This window comes from Argiope bruennichi, chromosome 1 (assembly GCF_947563725.1).
Source record: "Argiope bruennichi chromosome 1, qqArgBrue1.1, whole genome shotgun sequence".
NCBI lineage: Eukaryota > Metazoa > Arthropoda > Arachnida > Araneae > Araneidae > Argiope > Argiope bruennichi.
Genome location: NC_079151.1, coordinates 114,705,202 through 114,732,035, shown reverse-complemented (window position 1 = coordinate 114,732,035; position 26,834 = coordinate 114,705,202). Strand labels below are relative to the sequence as shown.

Below are 26,834 nucleotides of genomic sequence, written 5' to 3'. Positions count from 1 at the left end.
GATGCCAAAAAAATTTAAATAGAAAATTCTTTCTTTATATAGAAACTTGCTGAATTCTCATAACTTGGACATGCGTTACATTCTTAATTTAAATTTCGATTCATTAAAAACATTATAAACGTTAACTTGTGCATCATTTTATATTTATTTGTCTGAAAGAGAAGAGTTGTAATTGTGTAGGCGTTTCCTAAGTGAAAAGTCAATGAACTTGCGCAATCACGTAGCACTCGAAATACAATTTTTCGTATCATGCGTCTTGGCAACAGCTAGGTGCGTTTTGATCCGCCATTTTCTATACACTCAAATCCAACAAGGGGGATATAACGATTCTCTAACGGAGGGTGTAGGGGTCCCCTAAACATGTATCCCTTAGGTCAACGTAAGTGTTTTCCATGTGGTTATTTTTTTTTCTTACTATAAATCCTAAGATGGATTAAGAAATGTATTATAACTATCATTTAACTTCCTGTGTTTACATTATGAGTCACTGATAGTTTTAGTCCTGGAAATCAAAAAAACTATTACAAATGTTAAGTCTATATTCAAGAAATATGATTTTTAAGTAAATTATCCACAGTAAAAGTATTTACTCTCTTTTATTTTCTTTTATGATTGTTTGCAGTTTTGTTCGTTGCTTATTTATATTCGCATGTGTGTAGGGGGAGGTCATTGTAAATATGATCGTCCCATACAAGTTATACTAGTTGCATGTACTTATGCGTACAATATATTTTATTGAAGGACTGTTTTCAAAACCACTAACAGTTATTTTTGGTTTATATTTTTCTACGTGATTAAAATGTGTCATTATCTTAAAAATAATAAATATTGAAAGAATTATTTCATTTCTTTCTATATTTTGTATTCCTTTGTTTGATGTTAAACCAGCATTAATTTATAAATATCTAGAGCATATAAATATATTAATTTCCGCTTTTGATTTTTGAAAAATTCAAGTATATCGGATTTTATTACTGATTTTCTTATATAAAATAGCTATTGGCTGCTAATATACAAATAGTGTGTTTGTAAGACAAATTTGTTTGAATGAATATGTTCTTTTATACAAATATTTATTTCCTGTATTTCTTTTATCTGTTTCATAAATTTATTATTTAAATATACATGATTTAGCAAAAAGATGGGATTTATTGTAATAACATCCAATAGTATTTTTCGATAGCAGAATGAATGCTTGAATTAGTTCAAAACTGCTTTCAGTTGCAAGTTTTTCTTTTTGCATAATTTTTCAAAATATTATATTATGTTAAGATAGCCTTAAAATTTTTTGTAATGTTCATTTATTATTCTGATCTTTAATTGGTAATGCATCATATCATAACTTGTTACCTAAAAAAATAAGTTATTTTTATGAAAATTTAATAGTTAGTTAGTGATTTGAAAATTTATTAGATATGGGTGACTTTTCGATTGAGCTGTAGTTATTTCTAAACTTTATTTATTCTTTTATTATTATTATTATTTTTACTTTATGAAAGTTCAGTATCTTTGCGTGCTTTGAAAAAATAATTTTATTATTTTATTACAATGATGACAGCTTGAATGTGATTTTTTTGTTGCAGTTAGATTAAGATTCTGCTTATTGGAAAATTTGACACGCTATATTAAATTTCAGAAATTTTATTAAAATTTGATGGCTGAAATGTGAGCTGCATTTCTTCTGTTTAGAAATTTGTGCTCTCGATTTTGAATGACAAACTACTATTGCGTCCGTTGGTTTCCTTTGTGTGGAATATTTATTTATTTTTTTATATTTCTTTTGCAATTGCAAATTACTTTTTATTTCTAAAGATATTTTAATGATTCATTTGTCATTCATTAATATCTCGGAAAGGATTTTGTTTTTCCCTTGGTATGCAGAGATTAGATTTTAATGTTTGCGAACTTGATTTTGATTATTTAATCTTGATTTCGTTAGCCAAAAATGAGTGGCATTTTTATCTCAAATTATCACATTGGCTGATAAATTATAGAGTATTACTTATACTCAACATAATAAACTTCAGAATTTAATTTCCCTTTTTTTATTAGTTTTTAAATATTTTAGCGAACCATTTTTACTGATTTATTAATCATTTTTGAGTATAGTTTTCTATTTATGGCTGGGATAATTAATCACAAATTAAATTTTTTTTTTCAATATTTCAAAATTTATTCTGTCTACAACATAAAGATTCAATGAAAATAGAAATTAATTTGGAAAATAACAAAAAATAAAGTTTATTTTTTTTAGTATATAAGGTTAAAGTTAATCTCTATATTAGCATTTTAACTTTATTTTTAATTTTTTTTGTAGTACTTATTATATACAGAGAATAAGGATAATTTTGTACTGCTCGTAACTTCCAGTAAAAAGAACCTCATGTATTGAGTTTTCTCAAAGAATTTAATTTCTGGACCCGTTAAACCTGACGTTCTTTACGGTAGGTTGCTTGATCCACCTACATATCTTAATACTGTATTTTTCTGTTAGTGTGGACCCAGTTATCACTAAGTTTGAGTGTTGCTACTATTCTGTTAGTAACAACATTCATATTTAAGATTGCTGAATTTTGGCAATAAATAATTCTTTTTGGAGCCCTGCTAACAGAAAAGTAAACTTTATTCTATAAAATAAATTAATCTATGAAAATGAATTAGGAATGGAATCATTCTTCGTTTGTCTAAGTTATTATGTGCTCGATTGTACTTGTTTTTTGTTTTTTTAAATTTGGGGATAGTACCAATTGAGTAAAATTAAGAGTTGCAAATATTGACATTGATTAATCTGTATGCTAGTCTGTTGCGTAAAATCAATTAATATTATATAAATTTATGTGTCAATATTTATGTTTTTATCTAATGCATATATTATGAACTTATTGGCCATTTCACCATTAGTTCAACAGCATTTGTTGGGAAATATATGAAATATCACTATTCTATTGGCCTATCACTAGAATGTACCGAAAATTAGATAGCTAAATATAACTATGCTATTTAGTTTTAAAAAACTTTTTGTATGATGATGGTATTACTTTCGATTTAATATTAATTCTCTGAAGATTGGAAAACAAAACCCTTAATGTAAATGAAATACTTTTCTTGTGTCTGATTTTTTTTCACTAAATTAGTTTTTGTTAATGCATCTTATTGCATAAAGAGAAAATGATTAAAATTTTGTCTCTCTTTTATAATATTATAAAAGGGAAGTACACAATGAAACAATAAATAAAATTGATTATCTTCCTTTGATTGTCATACCCAAAGATATATATTCTTTAAAGATTGGACATGATTGCTTACATTTTTATTTTTTTTATTTCATTTTTCAAATTTGTAAGAAATGTCTGTTTTGAATTTTCTCCCAAATGTTTGGTTGGCTTCTGTCAATACTTTGTTGAACCTAAATTTGTATGCGTTTAAATTTTTCCTAAATTTGTAACTGTGAATCTATTTTTTTCAGTTAAATGCATAGTGCTTCTTATTTTGCATCAGCTTATTTTTCTTCGGTTCTTTTATTCTTAAAAATTTGCACTGCTCCTTATTAAAATTATATATTTATTCCTGTGATTTAATTTCAAAATTTAAATTCTTTTTAATGTAATTAACTTATATTTATATTTTTGTATGAATAGCACCTGGGCCAGTGGGGCCACCTGCACGAGCCACACAACCTTTGACACCATCATCTACTCATCCACCTGCAGGAGCTCCAAGTATGCAGCAGCCCCCGGGTGGATCGCAGCAACCTCCTGACCTTCCCCAGTTTGTCTGCCCCCGCAGGCCAAATCTGGGCACAGAAGGTCGGCCAATCTTATTGCGAGCTAATCATTTCGAGATTCGGATGCCAAGAGGATATTTACACCACTATGATGTCACAATTACACCAGACAAATGTCCTCGAAAAGTCAACAGGTAAATTTACATTTTTTATTTTTGAATTTCTTTATTTTAGTTTTGTGAAAAGTTTTTGTGCTTATAATTTTTAGATAATAATGAAAATATTACAATATATTAAGCTTTATTTAATTGTTATGTTTTTTGCTTAAAATCTTGTTGTTACAAAATATAATTGATGCTAAATTAGTTCCATTTTATTTAGCAAGAGAAAAGCAAGTGTAACCTTTTTATATTTTGCACTTTTGAGTTTAATGTGTGTACATATTTAAGAATATAACATGTTATTTGTATATAATCTATTATATTTCATCTTTTTTTCTCCAATTTCGCTCTTTAGTAGTTAAATTATATGCTAAATTGTGAAATATATGTGAATAAGTAAAATATATTCTAAATCAAGGTTGTATATTTTTTAATATACGAATGAAGAAAACCTAATCATTCGGCATTTATGTGCATTACAAAATAACTTTCATAACATATGCAATATCTTATAGAATTATTCCATAGAAACTATGGTTTATCAGAAATTTCAATTTTACTTTCAAAAGGATTTAAGTGATTTCAATAATATTTTATATTGGCTTTTGGTCCTAAGGAATCATATTCTGTGAATTATTCTTGGCCCTCAAACTTTTAAATAATGGGGAGAAGGAAAAAAAACTTTTTTTTTTACTATAAAATCTGGTTGAATTTTGAAGTTTTGAATGTTACAATTTTAGAACAATCAACATTTTTGTAATCTTGGGTAACATTTGTAATCTTCAACATTTTGTACACATCACATCAACATTTTGTAATCTCTATTCCAAATAGAATTTTTTAAAAATAATGTCAAGATATGCAATGCTAAATTTTGTAGCTTTAGGTCAAGTTGTCTGCTTTGTAATGTATCAACACAAACACACACATACATTTATACTTATTATTAGTATAGATAATCATAATATAATAATTGCTTATAGTTAATGCTGATTGTTAATATTCTTTTTTTGTTTTTAAATTATGAATATATCTACAAGTTTTTCTTGAAATAATTTTTTAAAAGTAAATGTGACATTAAGTGCATATTCTGGTTTTTTCTTCCTAAATTTTGTGGTGGTAGTTTTATTAGTACTAGTCTTCAGTATTTTTGAAGCACAGCATTTGAAGCATTTTAAAAAGTATTTCTTAATTGAAATAATTATCGATTTATCTAAATTTTTGATTATTTCTTAATATTGTATATAAAAATTGTTTTATTTTTTCAGAGAAATCATTGAAACAATGGTACAGTCATATTCAAAAATATTTTCAAATATTAAACCAGTATTTGATGGTAGAAAAAATATGTACACAAGAGATGACATTCCCATTGGACAGGATAAGGTAAATATGATGGTGTATATGAAAACTTTTTTATGATAATTTAATTATTGTGTTATTCATTAAGAATTATTTTATAGATGGAATTTGAAGTAACCTTACCTGGCGAAGGCAAAGATAGAGTATTTAGGGTTGCTATAAAATGGTTAGCAAAAGTGAGCTTATTTGCATTAGAAGAAGCACTTGAAGGCAGAACACGGACAATTCCATTAGATGTTATACAAGCCCTTGATGTTGTAATGAGGCATCTTCCAAGCATGACGTAAAATTTTTTATATTTTCTTTTTCTTTCTTTTTTTTTATAATATATGATATCAGAATTATTTGTTGTTAAATGCATTACTATTTTTTCTATCACTATTGCTACTATTTATTTGTATAAAATTTTTACCTTGAATTTGAGCTAATTTTATATTTTTACTCTGTTAAAAGTTACTTGGAAATTTCTATATTTAATGTTTTTCTTTCCAACTAAATTATTGTGATGTTATAATAAATATAAAGATGTTTCATGTAATTCATAGCCTGCCTTAGTATACTTAAAATAATATTACCAAATGGAATAAAGAAAAAAAAATGGCAATAATTGATTTTTAAAAAAAGTTTTTATATGAATTGATTTGCAATCTTTGAATCTATTAGTAAGTTTCATATATCTCACTATTTGTTCTAGTTTTAATTTAAATGCATGAACAATTTAATATATTGGGGAAAATCTTGAAATTTAAAAATTTTAGCTTTAGACTTCTTTGGGAATAGGAGTTTCAAAACATTTTTTTTTTTTTCTTATTTTATAGTTATTTTCATATTGTATAGTTTTTTTTGTTCATTATATCCTGAAGATGAATTAAATTAAACATGAATGATTTTTTTACTGAGATAAAAGATTTTATTTTTTCGATAGTATTCTGTTTTTAAGTCAGAATGAACAAAATTTTCTGTCGTTCCAAGTTAGAAAATTTAATTTTGAAGTAATCAAAAATCATTTTTGATCATAAATCATTTGCATAAGGTTAATCTTTTTTGAAAAATTTATTTCTTGTAATTTTTTTTTGCTAATAGCTGTCTCCTCAGGTGTTGCTGGTACATTTTCATTTCAAATACTATCAAAAATTTAAATATAATGGGATTGCCATGACACTGGGAAAATAAAAACATACAGAAAATTTAAAAATTGTCCTCAAAATAGGAAAATGCAGGTAATTTTGTAAGTTTCCTTAAAAAATTGGAAGAATGCTGGAAATTTTAAATTTCTTAGTTTTTGCCATCTAAAAAGAGACTGATCTCTTTAAACATTTGAAGAATAAAAGATCATAGCCTTATTGTTAAAATAAAAGTGCAGAAGCTATACTTTTCTTCAGAGATCAGCCCAACTTCTAAGACTGAGAAGAAATATCAAAATTGGAATAATAACTACAATTTACTTAGAATATTCATGAACAAAGTGTTCTATATTTGTGAAGATTATTAATAAATAAATAAATGCATACCTTTTAACCTTTTCTCTATTAATCTGTCTGAACCCAGTCTTGAAAGTTTTATATGATTGGACAGGATTTTGTTTGATATAAGGAGCAGGATGTAAAGCAAGTTATCTCCAAGTGTTCCCTCACTTTACATCCCGAATTACATATTTGCGAAATGGAATCATCTTATAAATGGTATCACATGTACTAATTTATAAGATCAGTATAGAAGTTGCACAATTTGGTTGGGCCGAGTTAGTAGCGAGAAGATTAAAAGCAGCATCTTATTTAAATCCACATTTAATGAAAAGCAGTAGAGTAGTGTATGAAGACAGACTGGTGTATTTGTTTTATTCCAAAGCAAAAATTTCTTCTCATGTTCAAAACATGCAAAAATCCAGTTTGTAATTTTCTTTAAAAAAAAAACAAAAAAAAAAAAACTGAAATAGTAAATAGAAAAAATATCTTGATTAGTCTAATAAAGAGATTCATTTAGATGATTCTGAAATTTGATGTTTTGATTTCTGATTTTTAGGAAGTTGTAAAAATTTTGGTATAACCACTTGGCCATGCAGTTGTGGAAAATGGATCAACAAAAATAGTCTTGTTGAAAATCTGAAAGAAAATTCTTTAATTGGTCTAAGAGCTGCATGTGATGCCGTGAACTTTAATGGAGGTGTCTTAAATGTTCGAGTTTCAAAATATTTTTTTTCAGTGCACAAAATTAGTACATGTGAAGTATAAAGAAGTTTTTGAAAAACCAGAAAAAAATTGTAGGGAAGGGGAGAAGAGTCAACCAAATCCAAAGTTGTTTTGTAAATTAAACTGTTTAAAAGAAAAATGGAACCCCAAAATTCTTCAGAAGTTACAGAAATTAGATGCTCAAGTACATGAATTGGCATTTGTTATGTGTTTTATTTAACCTTTAAGTTTCGGGAAACTAAACTCAGAAAAGTTACTTTGAATATGGGCATTCATTGAAAAAAGCTAAAAAATGCTTTCCCCTTCTTTTAAAGGCGATTGTTGGAAATAACCGTTCCAATTTCGACCATCCGTAGTGGTAATTGGTCATCTGTCCTCTCCGTAGTAATCAAGTTGCTTTTTTGCGGTTTCGCCACGTCTGAACCCTAGAAAAAGCTTTTTATCGCAGTTTTTTTTTTTTTTTTTCTGAAACATTAGTTTACTATTTCTGTTAGAGAATGTATTGAATTAAATATTATGAAATTAAATAAATTGCAATTAGGATAATTGCTGCATAGTTATTTAACACATTAAACAAAATATTATCAATTTTTCAATCATATTTGTTAAGTAAATTTCTCAAGCATTACTGAAGCTGTAAATTTAATTCTTATCAAGCTTGAACACATGATTGTGAATTTTATTTTGTTATTCTTCTAACTCATCAATTTTGATAAAATGTGGGTATTTATATATCGTGCATTAAGATCCTAATTGTTTATATTTTCTTTTTAAAAATATTCCCATTTCTTTGTACATAACACAGATAACAATCATCTGCTTTCTAGATTAAAATATCTTTGGATGGTTTAGTATTAATATACTGCACACACAGAAATTGAATATAAGGCATTATGGCTTTTAATATAATTACTAGTAAAATTTTCTTGTTTTATTGTCGATTTTTTTTTTTTTTTTTTTTTTTTTTGCTGAGAATTTTAATTATTTATTGCAGTGTAGTATTTTTGAAAAATATGCTCAATTTTGCATACAATCAATGACTGAATTATAACAACAACAAAAAAATATTTTTCTGCAGAAAAAATTTACTAATACATAGATAATCACCAGGTTTAGGATAATTAATTTTTAAAAAGTAAGCTTCAATATGGTTTACTTAGAATTTGATACATAAGATTACATTGCGATAATATTGCTCTGAAAAGTAATTAGCAAAAAACTAATATATATATATATATATATCTGGCATTCTAAATGATCAGCATTCGTTATTAAATACAACTAATTTTACTAACAGCTGATTTAGATTATCTTTCAGAAATGCTTAAAATTAAATCTAGAATTCTTCACTTTCTTATGCAGCTACTTTATTTTATTTCAATGCAAATATTTCTGGCATAATTTTAAGTGTCGAGTAACTTCACAGTGGATTGAAATGAAAGTATAGAAATTTTAATATTTCTCTTCTGATATAGATAAACTACTAATTATTTTTGATAGATTTTAACAACTTCCTTCAATATTTTAAAATTAGAATTATAACTTTTAATGAATGATTAATTATAAATTATTAAATCGATCATTTTCATAAATTATGAAAAATAATGGTGAAACTGACAGCTTACTTAAAAAAATCAAAATGTATTTTTAGGAGCAATATATCCAGTTCAAGTATTAAAATTTAAAGCCGAAAAAAATTGTAAGTTGTGGATTCTTTAATATAGTGTTAGACTAATACATTAGTGACTGGGAAGTATATATGCCCATGGCTCCAGTAAGGGGAGGAAGGACAGTAAGCATGAAGACAAAATAAAGTGTTCTTTCACTTTTGAATGTAAAATATAATGACAGAGTAAAAAAACAACTGAGGTTCCATTTTTAGTTTTTTTTGCATCATTTGTGACGAATGGGAGCGAAGAAGTAACAATTTGTCTAGGGTGCCGATTACCTTCATAATACCATTCTGTCAGAAATGAAACTTCAAGTAAATTCTTGGTTCAAATATTTAGACGAATAGATGGGCCCAACTATAAACATATATTATTATAAAGTGATAAAATTATATTAAGTTAAAATATTAAGGAATTTATAAAGTTAAAAAATTAAGAAACGAGAAAAGATGAAAGTTTTCATTCGAAAAACTCACAAATGAAATTATGCAAATTCATTCCATACCTCTTAGAAATGTTATTTTTTCAAAAAAATGTTGCCAAAACAGGGTTCACAAGACTTACTAGTGCGAAAAAGGATTATAACAACTGCTGGACGAAATCACCTGACCCTTATGGGTGCAACACAAAAAGGAAGGGATTTTACAAGGCAACGAGGGTTCAGCTGGAAAATTCAAGTGGAGAAACGAATTTCAAACTCATTTCTGGTACAGTAGTTGAACCGAGCCTGTAAGGGAAGGTGAAAAAAAAAAAAAAAAAAAAAAAAAAAATCTGGTACAACAGTTGTACTGGGCATAAGCTGTAGGTTAAATAATCATTTAATGGTTTGTAGCATGGTTGCATTCTATTTTGTGTTTTATTTTACCCAAGTCCTTAATTTTGCATGTCCTGAAATTATAGAGCATGGAGTAAGTGATCATAATTTGTTTTCCCCTTAACTCTTTTTTCCATTCTTGAAATATTCAAATTTAGATTTCTCAATACCGGAAGTTTCTCTAGTTTCTCTTTCAGAGATAAGAAAAAGTCTGATTGAGAGAATTTTTTTTCAAGATTTGAGTGGCAATCTTGAATAATAATAATAGAAATAAAAAATGGATCCAAAGTATATATTGTATATTTTAGGTGATTTTTATTGCATCTTGAGGTATATTCCATCTAATGTTTCATTCTATGGTTCAAAATTTGAATGTTTTCCTAAAGTATTTACTCTTTTGAACTGATATTTTATAAAATTTCTATACTTGTTATCCGGAAAGAGATTTTAAAAATAATTTTACTTTTTAGGTTTACTCCTGTTGGGAGATCATTTTTCTCATCACCAGATGGCTATAATCATCCATTAGGAGGAGGACGAGAAGTTTGGTTTGGTTTTCATCAAAGTGTGAGACCTAGTCAATGGAAAATGATGCTAAACATTGATGGTAATATATCTTTTTTATTGTTAAAATGTGTTAAATTTCTTTTACTAGCTGTTTCTGAGATAAATCTTTAGATGGGCATAAGGATCTTGAAGTATTGAAGGGAACTTGATCTCAGTTTAGATTTGCATTCCACTCCTACCATTTTTCAATCTCCTTTCTATGGCTAGTAACAACAACTGTCCCCAAGAAGCTTTTACTACTCTATTTGCATCTATGTTGAAATGGGTTTTTATCCCATGTGCAAGTTATGCATACTATTGTAAGCTTTGTAAGGCAGAACATAGGATTGACTTAAAGCCTTAATTTACTAATAATTTTTACTTATTATAGGTATTTATGCTCCTTACATCTAGCTGACAAGCTATATATTATGCGGTTTCTTTTGCCTCAATCAGTAGAAAGATCAAACTTTCAAAGTCAACTTGTGAAAGATTAAAAGGAACTGTGAAATTTTGTAGGGTTTAGTTTTAAGGGAAGTGTTTCAATCATTTTCCTTGTTCCCAAGTTCTAATATCTACTCTTTTTTTTAAGGACCAATTGCCATTTTCACTACAATTTAGTTAGGATCTTACATATTCATCAGTAATTATTAAATATGAAATGTTTTTAGTTAGTTGTAATGAAATAACCCTTTTTTATTAATATAATAATTTGAACTACTCTTTATATTTTTCAAATATATATATTAAAATATTTTTATGAAAGTTAAAATTGCAAATTTCTGGCTAAAATGCTGCAGTGTTCTGATAATTTTTGTTCAGCAAATGCATCGTTTCCTTTGTTTTGAATATCTGAATTTCTGTTTAGTCTGCTAAATACTAAGAGTAATCCAAATTCAATACTGAAACCTATTCATATTATTTTTATTCTTCCAAATGTCTTGTAAATTACATTCTAGAAATATATATATATATAATATGACTGTGAAAGTTTTGTACCATAATTCTATTAATTTTCAAAATACAGTGCTTTCTTCATTAAAATTAAATGTATTGCATTATATATGAAATGTACATGCATGAATTTTTAGGAGAAAGATGCATATTTATTTTTCATTCTGAAATGTTTAATATTTTATTTTTTGTTTTTAGTGTCTGCTACAGCTTTTTACAAAGCACAACCTGTCACTGATTTCCTGTGTGAAGTATTAGATATCAGAGACATAAGTGAGCAAAAGAAACCTCTAACAGATTCGCAACGAGTCAAGTTCACCAAAGAAATCAAGGGACTTAAAATAGAAATTACCCACTGTGGTGCTATGAGGAGAAAATACAGAGTATGCAATGTTACACGCAGGCCTGCTCAGCTTCAATCGTAGGTTTTCTATAGTAAAATTACTATTATAATTAAGCTTAAATAATATTGCTACTCTGAGCAAGAAAATGTCAATTCAGATATCTTTAGAGAAAGAGCTTAATGCTTCCAATAAATTTAACTAATGAATCATCTTGATATTTTTATTGCATCAAGTAATATATGGATTAGAATATGACAAGTTAATAAAATTGCAATTGTCATTCGTTAATGAAATTTAATAAAGTTGGAGTATATAGGCAAAATGGGGTAGAAAGATTTAAATTGTAGAACAAATGAAAAAGAAATTTCCCTTTAAATATTTTGTGACAAAAAATATTTTAAAGGAAGAATATGATTTTTAAACTTTTTATTAAAATATATTATCTTCGAAATTTTCTGAGATTGCAAACATTTTGATGTCATATTTCAAAATTGTGTCAGAATTTATATTTGAATGTTTGTTATGCCATCAAAGAATAATGCTTATTTTATTGCAACATAAACACTGGACTTTTATAATCCTTGTTATTTGTTACATTTATTAGTAAACTTTTTTGTTAGTCATTGATATTGTTGATTAAATTTAAGTGTCTTGATGACATTTACTGAGTGGCATGATGAGCCTTTGGGGTTGGTGGATCATTGGTTCTGTCATTGTATTCAATTCATCAAATTTCAATGAAAGAGTTTAATTTCATGATTTAAATTTACTTTTTTTTTTTTTTTTTTTTTTGCTTATTATTTTGTGTTAAGATATGCAGATATTGCAAGAAAAATATTTGAAAGCTGATTTGTATAGTTAAAATTTTATTGAAACAATAATCTCTATATTCTTGCAGTAGTTCTGATGTTTACTTAATCATTTTTAGTGTAAGATTGACATTTCACATCTAATTTATATGAAATCTGTTATTGTTTAAATCAAAAATTATTTCTGAGAATTTTGGAAAGTAAATCTTTGCCACTCACCCAAGAGGTGAGGTACTAAACAGAATGAGATAGTTATGGTATCCTTTGAAATGCAGATATCACACATTTCTGCAGAAATATGGATTTCAGTATTTTTGGAATTGAATTTTATTGTTTATGAGATGAATTATTTTTATGTAAAAATTCTATATTAAATTTTTGTAACATAATTATTTTATACATAAATTCATTTTAATGTTTAATTAATCATACTTATCTTACTACTTTCTACTTGTTTGGCACAAAACATTATTTTATATTTTTTTTGTACTAAACTTGTGCCATGTTTAAAAATGTGAGTTAAATGAAAGTTGTAGGACTAATTCCTGGAGCGCAATCTTAATGTTTCTCCTTAATTATTATATAATCAATAATTCAAATGCTGTTTCATATAAATCTTTTGGAATTATTTAAAATAGTTTTCTACAATTTTAAATTTAAAGTTAAATTTAAGAATGAAGTCTGAAAAATTTTATATTTTAGGTTTCCTCTTCAACTTGAAAATGGACAGACTGTGGAGTGTACTGTTGCAAAATACTTCTTGGATAAATACAAGATGAAGCTACGGTAATTTATATATATATATTTTTATTTCTTATAATTTTTATTTTCTTAAAATAGTAACAAACATGTGCATGTTCTGGGTTTTATAACATTGAGAGTATTTTATATATATTATAGTTTCTCTTTTTAAAATTTCATATTATATGGTATTTAAAATTTTTTAAAATTTCTGTTTTCTCTTTCTATTCAAATGAGATTTAATAGTCATTTTCTCAGTACAAATTATGCTTTATCTATTTATTTTTTCTTAATTAGGTATCCTCATTTCCCATGCTTACAAGTTGGACAAGAACACAAGCATACATATCTTCCTTTAGAGGTAATTCTTTTATTAGAATATAATTTTTTAAAGTTTGATTTTCAAAAATTGTTATTCTATTAATTGAACTGTGAGTTATTAAAAAAATAATACAGTATTAAAATTATTTTACTTAAAAGAATCTTATATACCTTATTGCAAAAGTTTTTTTTTCTCCTCCCCTCACCCCCCTTTTTTTAAATAAGCTGATTATGCCCCTAAAATCATTTGATCAGTCACTAATTTTAAGATTTTTTTTTTATTACAAGTTTTGACAAAATGACTGAATGAATCGACTTTTTACAAATAATTTCTCAAAAATTTAAACAGGAGTTTATTTCGTGCATTACAACAGTTTTTAATGATTTATCCTAAGAAAATTTATATAGTATTAATATAGATCTTAATTTCTTAAAACATTCAGAAAACTTATTTAAAAACTATGCTGAAGTAGGAACAAAGAAATTTTCTTGAAATAGTGTACATTTATGAGCATTGAGCTGTTTGTTCCGAAATAAATCAAAATAAGCAAATAGATGTGTAAAATATTTTTTTTTTCTTGCATATTTTTTTATAAAGCTAATTATCTTGTTCAAGATGAGAAGCCTAGTCATATTAACTCTTCAACCATCTGGAACATAGAAAGTTGCTCCAATGTATCTCTTGAGAACCAGCTGGAATGTAGGAAGTTGCTGTTTGAAATTTGCTTTGAAACTGGCTGCAACATAGAAAGTTGATTTCCGAAAATTGCTTTAAAATCACTTCCGACATAAAAAGTAGTCAATGCTTACATTTTAAATATTATAAACGAGGTGGGTCATCTTCTTGTTAATGTCATTTGTGGTTTTCACCGAACGTGAATGGTACCTCCACTTTGGGGAATAAACTCCCAAAGAGGAGAAATAACGTTCTTCGCAAGAATTCACGATCACTAATATAATCTGTGTGTTTCATTTTTGATTTGAATATTTAATTATTTTGCAGAGAATTTAATATCCAAGCAAAAACTATTATACTTATTAACAGTAGGAAATTTCTCATGTTTACAGCAATTTATAACGGTTAATGATTGTGATTAGTTTGCAAAAAGGGGTTTGAATTTTCTGTACTTGGTTGATGAGTTATTAAAAAAGTACTGTGAACTTTTGATGATACCTTTAATGAAATGTAATAAAATAAAAAAAAATCTTATAAAAATTTATTTTTATCTCAGTTATGATGTGAGACAAATATTTATTTATAAATGTAACTTTAAATATTGCTTGTGCTATGTATACAGATTTTCTCCAAGCATTTAATATGAAATGAAAGGCAAATTTGAAAACCTTTGATCTGATTATTTATTTTTTACTGTTTAAAGTGAACTTTGGTTGAAGTGTTAATTATTTTTATAAACCTTTTTTATTTAAAGTATCTTGGTAAAAGTAGTTGCTACTCTTCTTCTTCATTGTTTAAGGTTTTTTTTTTTTTTTTTTTAAATTTTACAATAGTTTAATACAAGCGTTGTTTACTGCTTTTTGCATATCATCTTTGTGCTTTTTTGGGGGGTGGGGCTTAGGCAGAAGTAAAAAAAAAAAAAAAAAAAAAAAAACTTTTTATATTAAGTATAAAAAAAATATTCTTTTGAAATTAGATTTTTAAAATATATAATTAATTATAAATATATATTTAAAATCTTGTTTTAAAAACCATATTCAAATGGAAGGAAGTTTTGTGACTTGAGTAGGGCTGCAAAAAGCACAAATGATAAAAAAAATTACTTAGTGATAATAAAGTCTATTAAAAAAATTCGCATATGGAAGAAAGAAAATATATTTAATAAAATGAAAAACTTATTATAGAAACATTTATATTGCACAAAATTGAATGATGAGGAAATTTAATTGACATTGCTTTGAAGAATGGACTGAATAAACGTATCTGTGCAATTATAATTATTGTCTTGCATTAAAGCAGTATTGGCTATTTAATGAAAATAAATAAACGTGTTAAAGGCTGATACAATTGCTAACATTTTGAATTTATCACAACTTAATGTTGTGAATTCAGAACTTCATAATGAGAACTGATTTGCATGTATACTTTAAAAATGAATGGCCTTATAAATAAAAGTTACTACCAAACAGGTGACACAGTTTTCTATATATTTGCAACATAGCTGCTGATGAATTGTAGCTTATAAATGTTTTCTAGAAGAAATTTTAAGTATAATTCAATTTATGAGAATAATAAATATAACACATAGAATACTAAATAAAATCTGTTTATATTTTACTAGAAATATTTTTAAAAAATAATTAAATGATTAGTAAACATTTTTCATCAAAAATAATTAGTACACTTTTTTTTTGTAAAATGACAATAGAAAATTAATAACTGAATTCTATGTATCATTACAGAATTCTTAAAAATGAGAATATTAGCATAAATCTATAAATACTGAAAAAAAATAAATTAAAATACGGACTTAAAATATAGCAAAACTCTTAGATGAAATTTATAAAATGGCATAAATTCAATATTTAAAAGATAAATGTGATTAATGTGCATGTTTTATAATATTTCACCCATTACAGTTACATGCAAGGCAATTTAAATAACAGATTGCGTATGATATATCTGAAAACATAGAGCACCACATAAACCCACCTTGCAGATTATATATATCTTAACATTACACATTAAAAACGTGTTTATATTTTTACTATCTACTGTCTACTCTCAATAAAGACATAATAGAATCGTTCTTTATTGTTTGGAATAATGTCGAAGATTTAGCACCATGTGGTGTAAATGTATAATAATCCGTTTCATCACCGCCATGGTTCATTTATCGCTTTACTGTACAATATGTTTTAAGAGAAACTTATCAGAGATTATCACAAGGTTTTTTTTTTTTTTTTTTTTTAATCTATGGATTTCGGTTCTTTTCAATTGTTAGTATTGAAAGAAAGTGCATGTGTTTCTCTATGTGAAAGTAGTTTTTTAACATGTCTGCATTGTTAATAGAAATTTTACAACCAAATCAAGCAGTAAAATGTTGGTAAGTTTAGTGCTAAGAGTTGTCCAAGTTGTGTTACAAAGAGAAGCATTGCATCTATCGACAACAGGCTATTCAAGAAAAATTTGAGTCGCAAGATGGGTTGTTTAGAACATGTGCCAGGTATACTGTGCAACAGAAGTATGAATTCTTGCATTGAAAGGGTAGATATTTTCCCTTGCTTAGTATTCAGCAATTCACAAATAAATTCTGAAAGGATGTTCTGAAAATTTCTGATAATCTTTACATCATTCTTGAAACTTATCAGCCTAGAATCCAAAAGGTTAATTTATCTCTCCTGAAAGTGCTATCCTTTTTACAGAATAAGTGTGGATATTATTGCAATAAAATATGAAAAAAAGTATTTTAAGCTTTGTTATTTACTTAGTTTTAGATTTTAGGACAATTATAGTGAATGCTCTACTATTTTTGATCTACATATTTATTATATTAAAATATTCTTTCATAGGACATTTAAAGATGTACTTCTTAATATATTTAATAATAATTCATGACTAAGAAATAAAATAAATTCTATTTCTCTGTTCACTAATACAATGCAAGTAGGTTTTCTTATTAAATTTTAGTTATATTCGGTTGAAACTTGGCTACTGAATCAGGCACTACTGAAAATTATTTCTGGTAAGAAAATTGCTTCCTATAGGAAAATTATTTCTAATGCACCTGCTAAGGCCAGCCTAATAGCAGTTTTCAAAAATGAGCAAACTTTAAAAAATTTTCACCAGTGCTTGATTTTGTAATTGAGCTTTATCTGAAGTATAATAAAATTTTTAATTAAAACAAACCACTTAAACATACTCAACATTAAAAAATAAGTTGAATCATATCTTGATATCAACAATGGTAAAAAAAAAAAATTAGGTTCAACGGATAGTAGCAACAAGGTGGAAGATTTAATTGCACTTCCATAAGGAAATATTGATTTAAAATATACTTAAATATGTTGAAGGAATATAGATATTTAAAATTAATGAATTTACTTTCCTTCGAGTTATCACGGGAAAATTTCGATTAAAATTTTTTTTATCATGCTTTAAAAATTAATAATTTATAAAATATTAGCATTTGGCTTTTTAAAAACTATTTGTAAATGCTACTTTTATTTTGATAAAAAATAAAGTTGTGGATGATATGAAGATTTTAACAGCATGAGACATTGACGAGTCTTCTGTGACTAGATCTCCAATAACTTGCTGCTTTAGCACACCAACCTGATTCTCCGACCCATCTTTACCAATTAATTCTATTATGTAAAAATTCCTGCATCTCTCTGTTTTTCTATTTGTTGTTTCTTATATATATTAACTAATAACTTTAACTCAAATTATCTCTGCTTTTGCACAGCCTTCTTAATATGTAATGACATTGTTAAGCCAATTTTCTCCCATCGAATTTTTATGCCTGAAGGATAAGAACCTGTAAATGAACTCTATTCATCCTCTGCAAACTGGCAAAACTATTTCAGATTCATTAATATCTATAATTTCTTTTATTTTAATCAATGTGTAAAAATTTGTAGCAAGGATTTTTATTGTTGCAATGAAATAAAAACATTATTTTTCAATCACGTGTTTTAAACTTTGCTGAAGTTATGATTAAAAAGTACTTACTTACTCTAGATTGTTTTTCTTTTATTCTATTGTGCATTCATCTTTTGAAATTCACATGCAGTGGAACACCTTATAAATATTGCCTATGAAATTCGTTTGAATTGTTCAGCATGGAAGACACGGTCTGAAATTGGTAATTCTTGATTGTTCGGTACATGCAGATAAGTCTCATTTTTATCTACAAGTTTTCTCGAATTTTCACAAAAAATCATAATATTGCAATTTAATAAAATGGGTACAGTTGAAATTTTGTTTTCATTGATTGAATTAAATGGAGGAAAGGTTCATTGTAATATTTGTAGGAAGAGAAATGCATGGATTTATGAAAATATTTCTGGTGCTAACTGAGTCATTTTTACCAAGATTTGTGACAAGTTTATAAATGATATAAGAAATTGTTATTTAAAGAATTCACTTACTAAAAGAAGAATGATAATTTTGATTAGAAATAAGCTTTGTGAATAACATGTTTTTTATTTCAGTATTTAAATAAACTTGAAAAACTTATTATCAGGAATTCACTTATTATTTGAATTGTTTCAAAATATGATTATACTATATAAGTCAAAAATATTCAAGTTGCTAATATTTTTATAAAATATTATTACTATATACATTACAATATTACTATATTGACAAAAGATTGTTTTCTGAAAATATTAAAACAATCTGAAAAAAAAATCCTACATTTTCTATTCAAAAATTTTTAATAACATTATTTTTTGAAATAATTGTAGTATTTTTATTATTACCGTATTATTAAATAATTTTTTATAATCTGTTTTAGAGAACTATATATTCATTCAATAATTATATCATGTTATTTTCATTTCAAATATTAAATATACAAGTAAAATGCTTTAAACTAAAAATTAGAAGAAATTAAAGTAAAATTCTCTGAATGTAAGTAAAATGAATGTATTATATTCATAATGCATTTTGATGAATGAAAATTTCTCCATATCATTTAATAAACAAATTTTTCTAACACTTACAGGGGTGTTTGTGCTCCGGGGAAACCCCGGAATTCCGGGGATTTTGAACTTCGATACCCGGAAATTCCGGGGATCGTCGTTCAAAAGGAAGTAGGAATAATAATGAATTATTTATTTTGATCTGGGTAATTTTGTTTGCTTTGAAAGCAGAAAACGCAAGGTCAGTGTGTGTGGTGAAAACTTTTCTTTTCTTTCTCCAAAGGCAGTGATAATGCGTGAAAAGGGGGGGGGGGGACTTCTTTTTTGTTCTTTCCTTATTGCGAGTTATGACTCATTCCCCCGGTTCTCGGACATTCTCTTCTGGATTCTTTTCGGCAAGTAGGCGCGGCAGAAAAAAAAGGGAGAGACTTCGTTCGACCAGATGTGCGATCACGTGACCTGGGTTCAAAGGTCTTAATTTTGCAAAATTAATGGTTATTAATTTTGCAAAAAAAAGTAATTAATTGAACTTTTATAATTAGGTCATTCAATACTTCATAATCGTAATTTTTCATTTCTCCCCCCCTTCTCGAAACTCCAAAATGTCGGTAGTAATTCCGTAAAAGTTTCAGGGGATTTTTTTGGGGTCCCACAAACACCCCTGCACTTACAAAAATTTTTTTTTATCATATTATACGATTTATTTATTTATTTATTTTGAATAAATTCTATTTTCTGCAAACACCTCAGATTGAAAGAGAATCAGTTCTCAGAGCGAAATGAGAGATTTATTACTAGATCTCTCATTATTATTCAAAATCCCTGGTCTTTAGGGGAGGTGAAAGTTGAGATACAGAAATGTTTACACCTTGTTGTTAAATGGGGAGGGGGGGGGAGAAAACATACTAAGCCGGTTTGGTTTATGACAGTTCTGCCAATTTCTTTTTTGGTAAATTGTGTTCAACCTTTATTTTGACTCGACTGTTTTAAGAACAGTCTGAAGCTAGGCAGCCGGCACCTGATGGGTTAAATTTGTATTAGAGTTAATATTAAACATATAATTTTAAATATTAGCATTTTTTTTAATTGAAAAGATAGAGCAACATTAAAAAAATTTATCTTAATTCTATGATGGCTCTTAGTTGGTTTATAGGTATACTTACTTAAAAATCTCAATCATAAATTCTGTATATAGAATTTTTTTTTATTTGCTTTAAGAACATAGAACATTAGGTTATCAAATGAAAATAAGTGTCTGATTGTTTTAAGATAAGAAAAACTCATTTGTGAAAAAAACAAAACAATATCAATAACTTTTTCAAAACAATTATTACAAACATTATTGAAAATTATTCTTAAACGACATTTGTCATGGAGACATGGATTGTAAAAAGAAAAATGTTTGTAAATTTTTTTAAATACTATTCTGAATTGCATGTTGCAAAAATAATATCAATTTGAAATAATTTCTATAATTTTTTAAAAATATTTTAGTATTCACTTGTTAATAATTGTTTTATTTTTTAAGAATTCATTTTCTTCAGAGTGCAATGTATGATGCTATCTATTTGGTTTTGCTATTGTCACCAAAGGCAGATAATTCAAGCTTTAAACTTTATCATGTTATGATGTTTCAGACTAGAAGGTCAAATTTGAGTTTATATTTTTGGGGAAAATGAGTACACTTTTAACTTTTATCCGTCAAAATAATAAGAATATATATAGTTTTCTTGGCCTGAATTGTATTTTTTAGTACTTACAAACATTTTATAAATTTTGCTGTTTTATAATTGCATATATCTAAATCATAATATACTCTTTTAGGTATGTAACATCGTTGCTGGTCAGAGGTGCATCAAGAAATTAACTGACATGCAAACATCAACAATGATAAAGGTATATTAGTTCATATTTCCCTGTTTAACCCTTCGAAGCACACACACATAAATTTTCTGAATTTTTAGAAACTATGAGATTAATTTACATGTTTAGGGTTTAAGGCAAGAGAAAATACCTTTAAAAAAACTTATGGTGGACTGCATTACAAGGGGTGAGGGTGGTTTCACTGGGGTACCACCGCTCACCTATGAAATATTCTTCTTAAGAATAATTCTTTTTAATTCTTTGTAACATAATTATTCATTATTTATTCATGGAAATACTAAAACATACAATATTATCAATGAAAACTACTTATACAACCTTACAACATGAAAAAAATTTATAAAAGAAAATTAAACAATTTTAATAACAAGTAATCCTCAATTATAAAGCTAACAATGGCAATTTCTTTATGTGGCATTTAGACTTTAAATACAATCAACACTATATTCAAGTTATGAAGAAACGTAATATTTAAATCAACCATTTAAAAACTAAGTATACTATATTAGAATTAAATTGTACTATATTAGAAAATTATTTAACATCCTCATGATATAGTTGCTTGCTAATACAAGAAGAACGGAGTTGAAAAGTGAAAATTTCAACCATCCCATTCGTATAAACCTTACTCAAATGTAAATAAATTCCTCACCCACAAAACACATGGCAAAAGCCCCATAGCCCCCAGCTACTTGACTAAGAGTAAGTAGTAGGAAAACAGATCTGTTTTGCCTTTCAAGTGGTAGAGAATCTCGTGTCGTAATTGTATGGTGGTATGTCTCTGAAATCCTCTAAAGAAATGTCAAGTATAAAGAACTTTTCTTTTGTGATTTGATTTGAAAAAAAAATGTGTATGCTGTAGACAGCTTTCATACAACAAATTTATGAATGCATTTTGAGCTTATTTTTTGCTAGATGGAAGAAAAAAGCATTAAAAATGATGCATTTTTTCGTACGTAAGAGGGATATTAACTAGTGCTGACAACTATAAGCAATTATTAAAGTTAAAATATTATTTTAGAGCCTTTGGTTTCAATCAGAAACCACCACACATTTAGAAATAATTTTTAGAAAGTGGTGGTTTCACTGTGATACCACTGCATGTCATAGAGTTAAATAAAATCTTTATTATATGTATTTTAATCTTAATAAAGCACGATTTAAAGAATTTTATTTTTAGAATTCATTTTTAATTTACTATCAAAAAGGAAGGAAGAAGGTTAACTTTTTACTTCACAAGGCAATTTTATAAATACATTTAAACAAAATTATTGGTTATTTTTTTTTCCTGTATAATTTTAGATTTTTAGTAGATTTTTTTTAAAAACTTCTCTGACAAGGAAAGTAATTTGTAAGCTAAGTTTTTAAGTGATGATTTATCTTTATACTTTGCTTCTATAGGTTGAAGTAAGGTGAAATTACTTAATAACCTAAATCTATAGATTATTGAATATCTTATTATCAATTAAATTATTCAAAACACTGTGATTTAAATAAAAATTGTTCATAACCCACAAAGGCAGAATATTCTATGAATTCTTAATTGAATTAGTAAGACAATGTAAGATGAAATATCTAATTAAATTATAAAAAAAATGAAACACTTTAGAAGTTTAAAAAAAAAATATTGATGTGGGATGATTGATCTGCAAAGATTTCTTGAACTTTTATTTGACTAAATAAGATGTTATATTTATGGATATCATAGATGGGAAATTTTTGCAAGCGTTTGTTTTCCCCCTGTACTAAATGGGAGAAGGGTATAAACTTCTATTAAATATTCCTAACTCTAAAATTGCAATAATTTTTATTGTTATTAGAAATATAAATTCTTTTGCTAACAGTAATTTTTATTTTCTAAGTATAACTAATCCTTATCAAATTATGTGTATTTTTAGGCAACTGCACGCTCTGCGCCAGATAGAGAAAGGGAGATCAATAATCTTGTTAGTAATACTGGTCAAAGTTCTGGTTCTAATACAGTAAGTTTTTTTCCCTTTGATTCATTGATAATTATATGGCAAACCAATCCAAAAATATCTCATTATATATATATATATATATAAAGTTAAATTATTTGAAAATGTGCATTAATGGCTCCTATTTTATTTTTTTAATATAATTGTTTTAATTTTTCAGGTAAGAAGAGCAAATTTTAACGATGATCCTTATGTTCATGAATTTGGCTTATCCATCAGTAATACTATGATGGAAGTAAGAGGCAGAATACTTCCTCCTCCTAAGCTTCAATATGGAGGCAGGGTAAGTAATGTTAGTGTTTTATAGTTTTAATAGATGTTTTATCTTGGAATTTCAATAGATTATTATGCATAAGTGTTCAGTCAGTGCATGACAATTCAATTAATGACGAAGCAGGAATTGAAACTTTCATAGGTTTTATTTTCACACATATATGGACATGGCATTTCTAAACTACCTCGCAAACGAATTGCAACACAAAGATGAGAGAGTGTGTGTATATGTCGCCGCGTTGGCATCTTGAATACATCTGGTTAGGAGAACAGATTTTTCCCTTTTCTCCACCAAAGGGAATCAAAACTCTTTGACATCTACCCCCCGGATGAAGACCTTCATAAAATTGAATACTGTAGTTACAATAAAACAGTAAATTCACAATAATACAAATTATAAAATTAATATAAATACAAATACAATTCTCATTATTAATTTTCATTATATATATTATAAACTAAAGCAAATTACAACATTAATGCACTTAATTTCCAGAGGGTAAAATAGCTATATCACAAACATTTTGTTTTAGGATATTACCATTTGGTAATTTAATATTGACCACTCTAATTTGGTTGTCTCTACCGTGGAAAACTTCAGTAATTCTTCATAAGAACCACTTTGTAAATTTTCACTTTTTATCAGACCAAGCGTTCCGAGTTTTGCATCATTCTTTTTGAAATTCAGTTGTGACGTTGTTGTAAACTGCAAAGATAATCATGTTTCCATACATTTTGAGTAGATTTTGTAATTTTTTTTGAAATTTGGTAGTCGATTTTCATTTAAGTTAATTAATAATGGTTCGGTAATTCCATTAATTGGTCTGCCAATCAAAAAATAACCAGGTGACAAACTTTGAAAATCGTCGAATTCTGGAGAGTAAGAGATTCTGCTGAGTAAGGGGTCTAGAATTTAGGATGCCTTCAATTTCAGCCAAAATTGTTAGAAATTCTTCCAGAGTTAGTTTTTGATTTCCTAGTACACGTTTTAAATGGAATTTAAAGAATTTTACTCCGGCTTCCCAAATACAATGATTTAGGTGGAATCAACTTCCATTCAATAGATTCTGAAATTAAAAATTCACTTAAATACTGATCAGGAGAGTTGACAAGATTATACAGCTTTTTAAGTTCTTTGTTTGCACTGACAAATGATTTGGAATTGTGAGTAAGGATTTTTGTACATTTACCTTTCCTTCCAAAGAAACGCTTTAAACTTGCAATAAAACAGTCAGATATTTGATCAGTTATGAAATCAAGATGTAAGGCTTTAGTACATAAGCACACATAAATTACAACATAAACTTTGTTCAATATACCTTTTCTTTGATTTTTGAATTTTAAGAAGAATGGGCCAGCAAAGTCAATACCAGTAATATTGAATACATGATTAGGAGTTACACGATCAGCTGGTAAATCGCCCATTAATTGGGATGTTAAAACAGGTTTGTTTTTCACACAAGTAATGCATTTAAGTATCACATTTTTACAATTATGTTTACCATTGATTGGCCAAAATTTCTGACGTATTTGATACAACAAAGCTTGTGCTCCCAAATGTAAATATTTCTTATGATAATGCACTAAAATATTGTAAGTTAAAATGTGATTCGATGGTAACACAATAGATATTTTGAATAAACATTTAATTTGGAATTTTATAACCTGCCTCCCACCCTTAGAATGTTTTTTTTGTTAGAATATCATCTGGTTAGGGGAACAGATTGTTTCCCTTTTCTCCACCTTAAGGAATCAAAACTCTTAATAATAAGTATTTTCATTGAAAAAAATATGTTATGTTCTTTAATCAATTGCCACAGGCATATACCAAGTAAATTTGTAATACTTTCATACATTTGTGTCTCATAAATTTGTAAATACTTTAAAAATTCATAAAAATTGAAGGATTGGGTATATTTGAATGCGGTTTGCGAAACTATTATTCTCATGAAGGGGGATTTTTTTTTGATACAGAAATAATAATAATATTTCAAAAATTTGTCAATGGAGGGTGCTGCACACAATCAAATCAGTGGAAATATGCAAATTAAAGTCTTGTGAAAGGCAGAGTGAGCAATTGACACATCATTTCTAAAGGTTTGCATAAGGTTTGTGCAACGAATCGGCAGCTGAAGCCTTACGAAAGTTTAGGACCCAGAAAAGATTGAAGAAAGGTTCAGGTCCGATCAATCCTGCTGGACTTGTTTCCCTAGTACGCCGTTTCGAAGAAACTGGAAGTTTGTGTCATCGGCCACGCAGTGGTGCATCTCGTTTAACAACAGTCCGTACCCCCGATGTCTCTTCGCAAATGGACATGCTAAGGGAACTGTCTACAAGTGCAGTCAGTAGCGCATGAGAAGTGGCACAAATAACTGGTATACCAAAGACTTTGGTGTACCATATCCTTCATGGTGTATTGCAATTGTACCCATACAAATTGCAATCCCTACATCAGCTCTTACCAAATGATACAGCTAAGAGATTGGAATCTCAATTCTTTGGCAAAAATTGAAGATGATCCGCGATGGCTGCTGAAAATATTATGCACAGATGAGGCTCATTTTGCTTTGCATGGAGCAGTTAATACCCATAACTGTAGAATATGGGCACATGGGAATCCACATGCTTACACTGAGAAGCTCCTGCATTCACCATGGGTTACTGTTTGGTGTGGTTTCACTGCATCCATTATTGTATTACCTTTTTTCTTTGAAAAGCCCTGTAAAAAAGCAGTATGGAAGACATGTTCAGTTTATAGAACAAGTTACTTGGAAATGTTACAGAAGGAAGTGATACCGTCCTTATTGGAACACGATGTCCTTGACACAGTGACATTCATGCAAGACGGGGCACCTCCTCACATCGACACCGAAGTAAAGGCATTTTTGAGAAGAACTTTTACTGAAGAACGGATAATTAGCCATCACTTTACACATGAATGGCCCCCATGCTCACCAGATTTAACACCCCTTGATTTTTGACTGTTGGGTTACCTTAAGCCTCGGGTGTATCGCCATAGGCCAACTTCGTTAGTGCAGCTAAAGGAAGCCATTCACCACGAAATGTCATGCATTCATCCGGATATGCTGTATGATGCAGTTACCAGTGTTGTCTCCCGCTTCCAAACTGTTATTTGTGGTGATGGCGGACACATAGAACAAGTACTGTGGTACTGGTGTGATACGCATGTAAACAATTGCTTGCATGCAAATAAAAGTATTTTTCCCATAGAATTGTGTCCCCCTGGGGGGGCACCTCGAAATGAGGATGAGATGCTTCCGGCATGGTGGTTGGATCTCGCCACCCTGGAGGGTACACTAATAGGTGGGGGATCTGACTCCTCCCATCGATGACGGGACGTACTTCCTTCGGGGAGGGTTGTACCGAGGCCGGTGACGGCTCTTAGGACTCAACCACAGTTTCCGCCAATGTTGCTGTTGCGGCGGTCCGGTCATTCTG

General features: G+C 27.9%; 1 protein-coding gene across 3 annotated transcripts in view; it reads left to right on the top strand.

The window, feature by feature from the left end:
* The first annotated feature begins 255 nt into the window (after nucleotides 1-255).
* The window catches only part of LOC129969264 (protein argonaute-2-like), a 49,130-nt gene continuing 22,551 nt past the window's right edge, over nucleotides 256-26,834 (top strand). For 2 of the 3 annotated variants that reach the window (XM_056083753.1, XM_056083745.1), the window contains exons 1-11: nucleotides 256-379; nucleotides 3,639-3,918; nucleotides 5,154-5,271; nucleotides 5,349-5,530; nucleotides 10,391-10,527; nucleotides 11,619-11,841; nucleotides 13,276-13,359; nucleotides 13,612-13,675; nucleotides 21,064-21,135; nucleotides 23,022-23,105; nucleotides 23,263-23,385. In XM_056083753.1, coding sequence (XP_055939728.1) covers nucleotides 361-379; nucleotides 3,639-3,918; nucleotides 5,154-5,271; nucleotides 5,349-5,530; nucleotides 10,391-10,527; nucleotides 11,619-11,841; nucleotides 13,276-13,359; nucleotides 13,612-13,675; nucleotides 21,064-21,135; nucleotides 23,022-23,105; nucleotides 23,263-23,385 — 1,386 coding nt within the window. In that variant the 5' untranslated portion in view covers nucleotides 256-360. Of the gene's footprint in view, nucleotides 380-2,317; nucleotides 2,445-3,638; nucleotides 3,919-5,153; nucleotides 5,272-5,348; nucleotides 5,531-10,390; nucleotides 10,528-11,618; nucleotides 11,842-13,275; nucleotides 13,360-13,611; nucleotides 13,676-21,063; nucleotides 21,136-23,021; nucleotides 23,106-23,262; nucleotides 23,386-26,834 lie in introns of all 3 variants that reach the window. The other variant, XM_056083762.1, reaches the window with a different exon arrangement.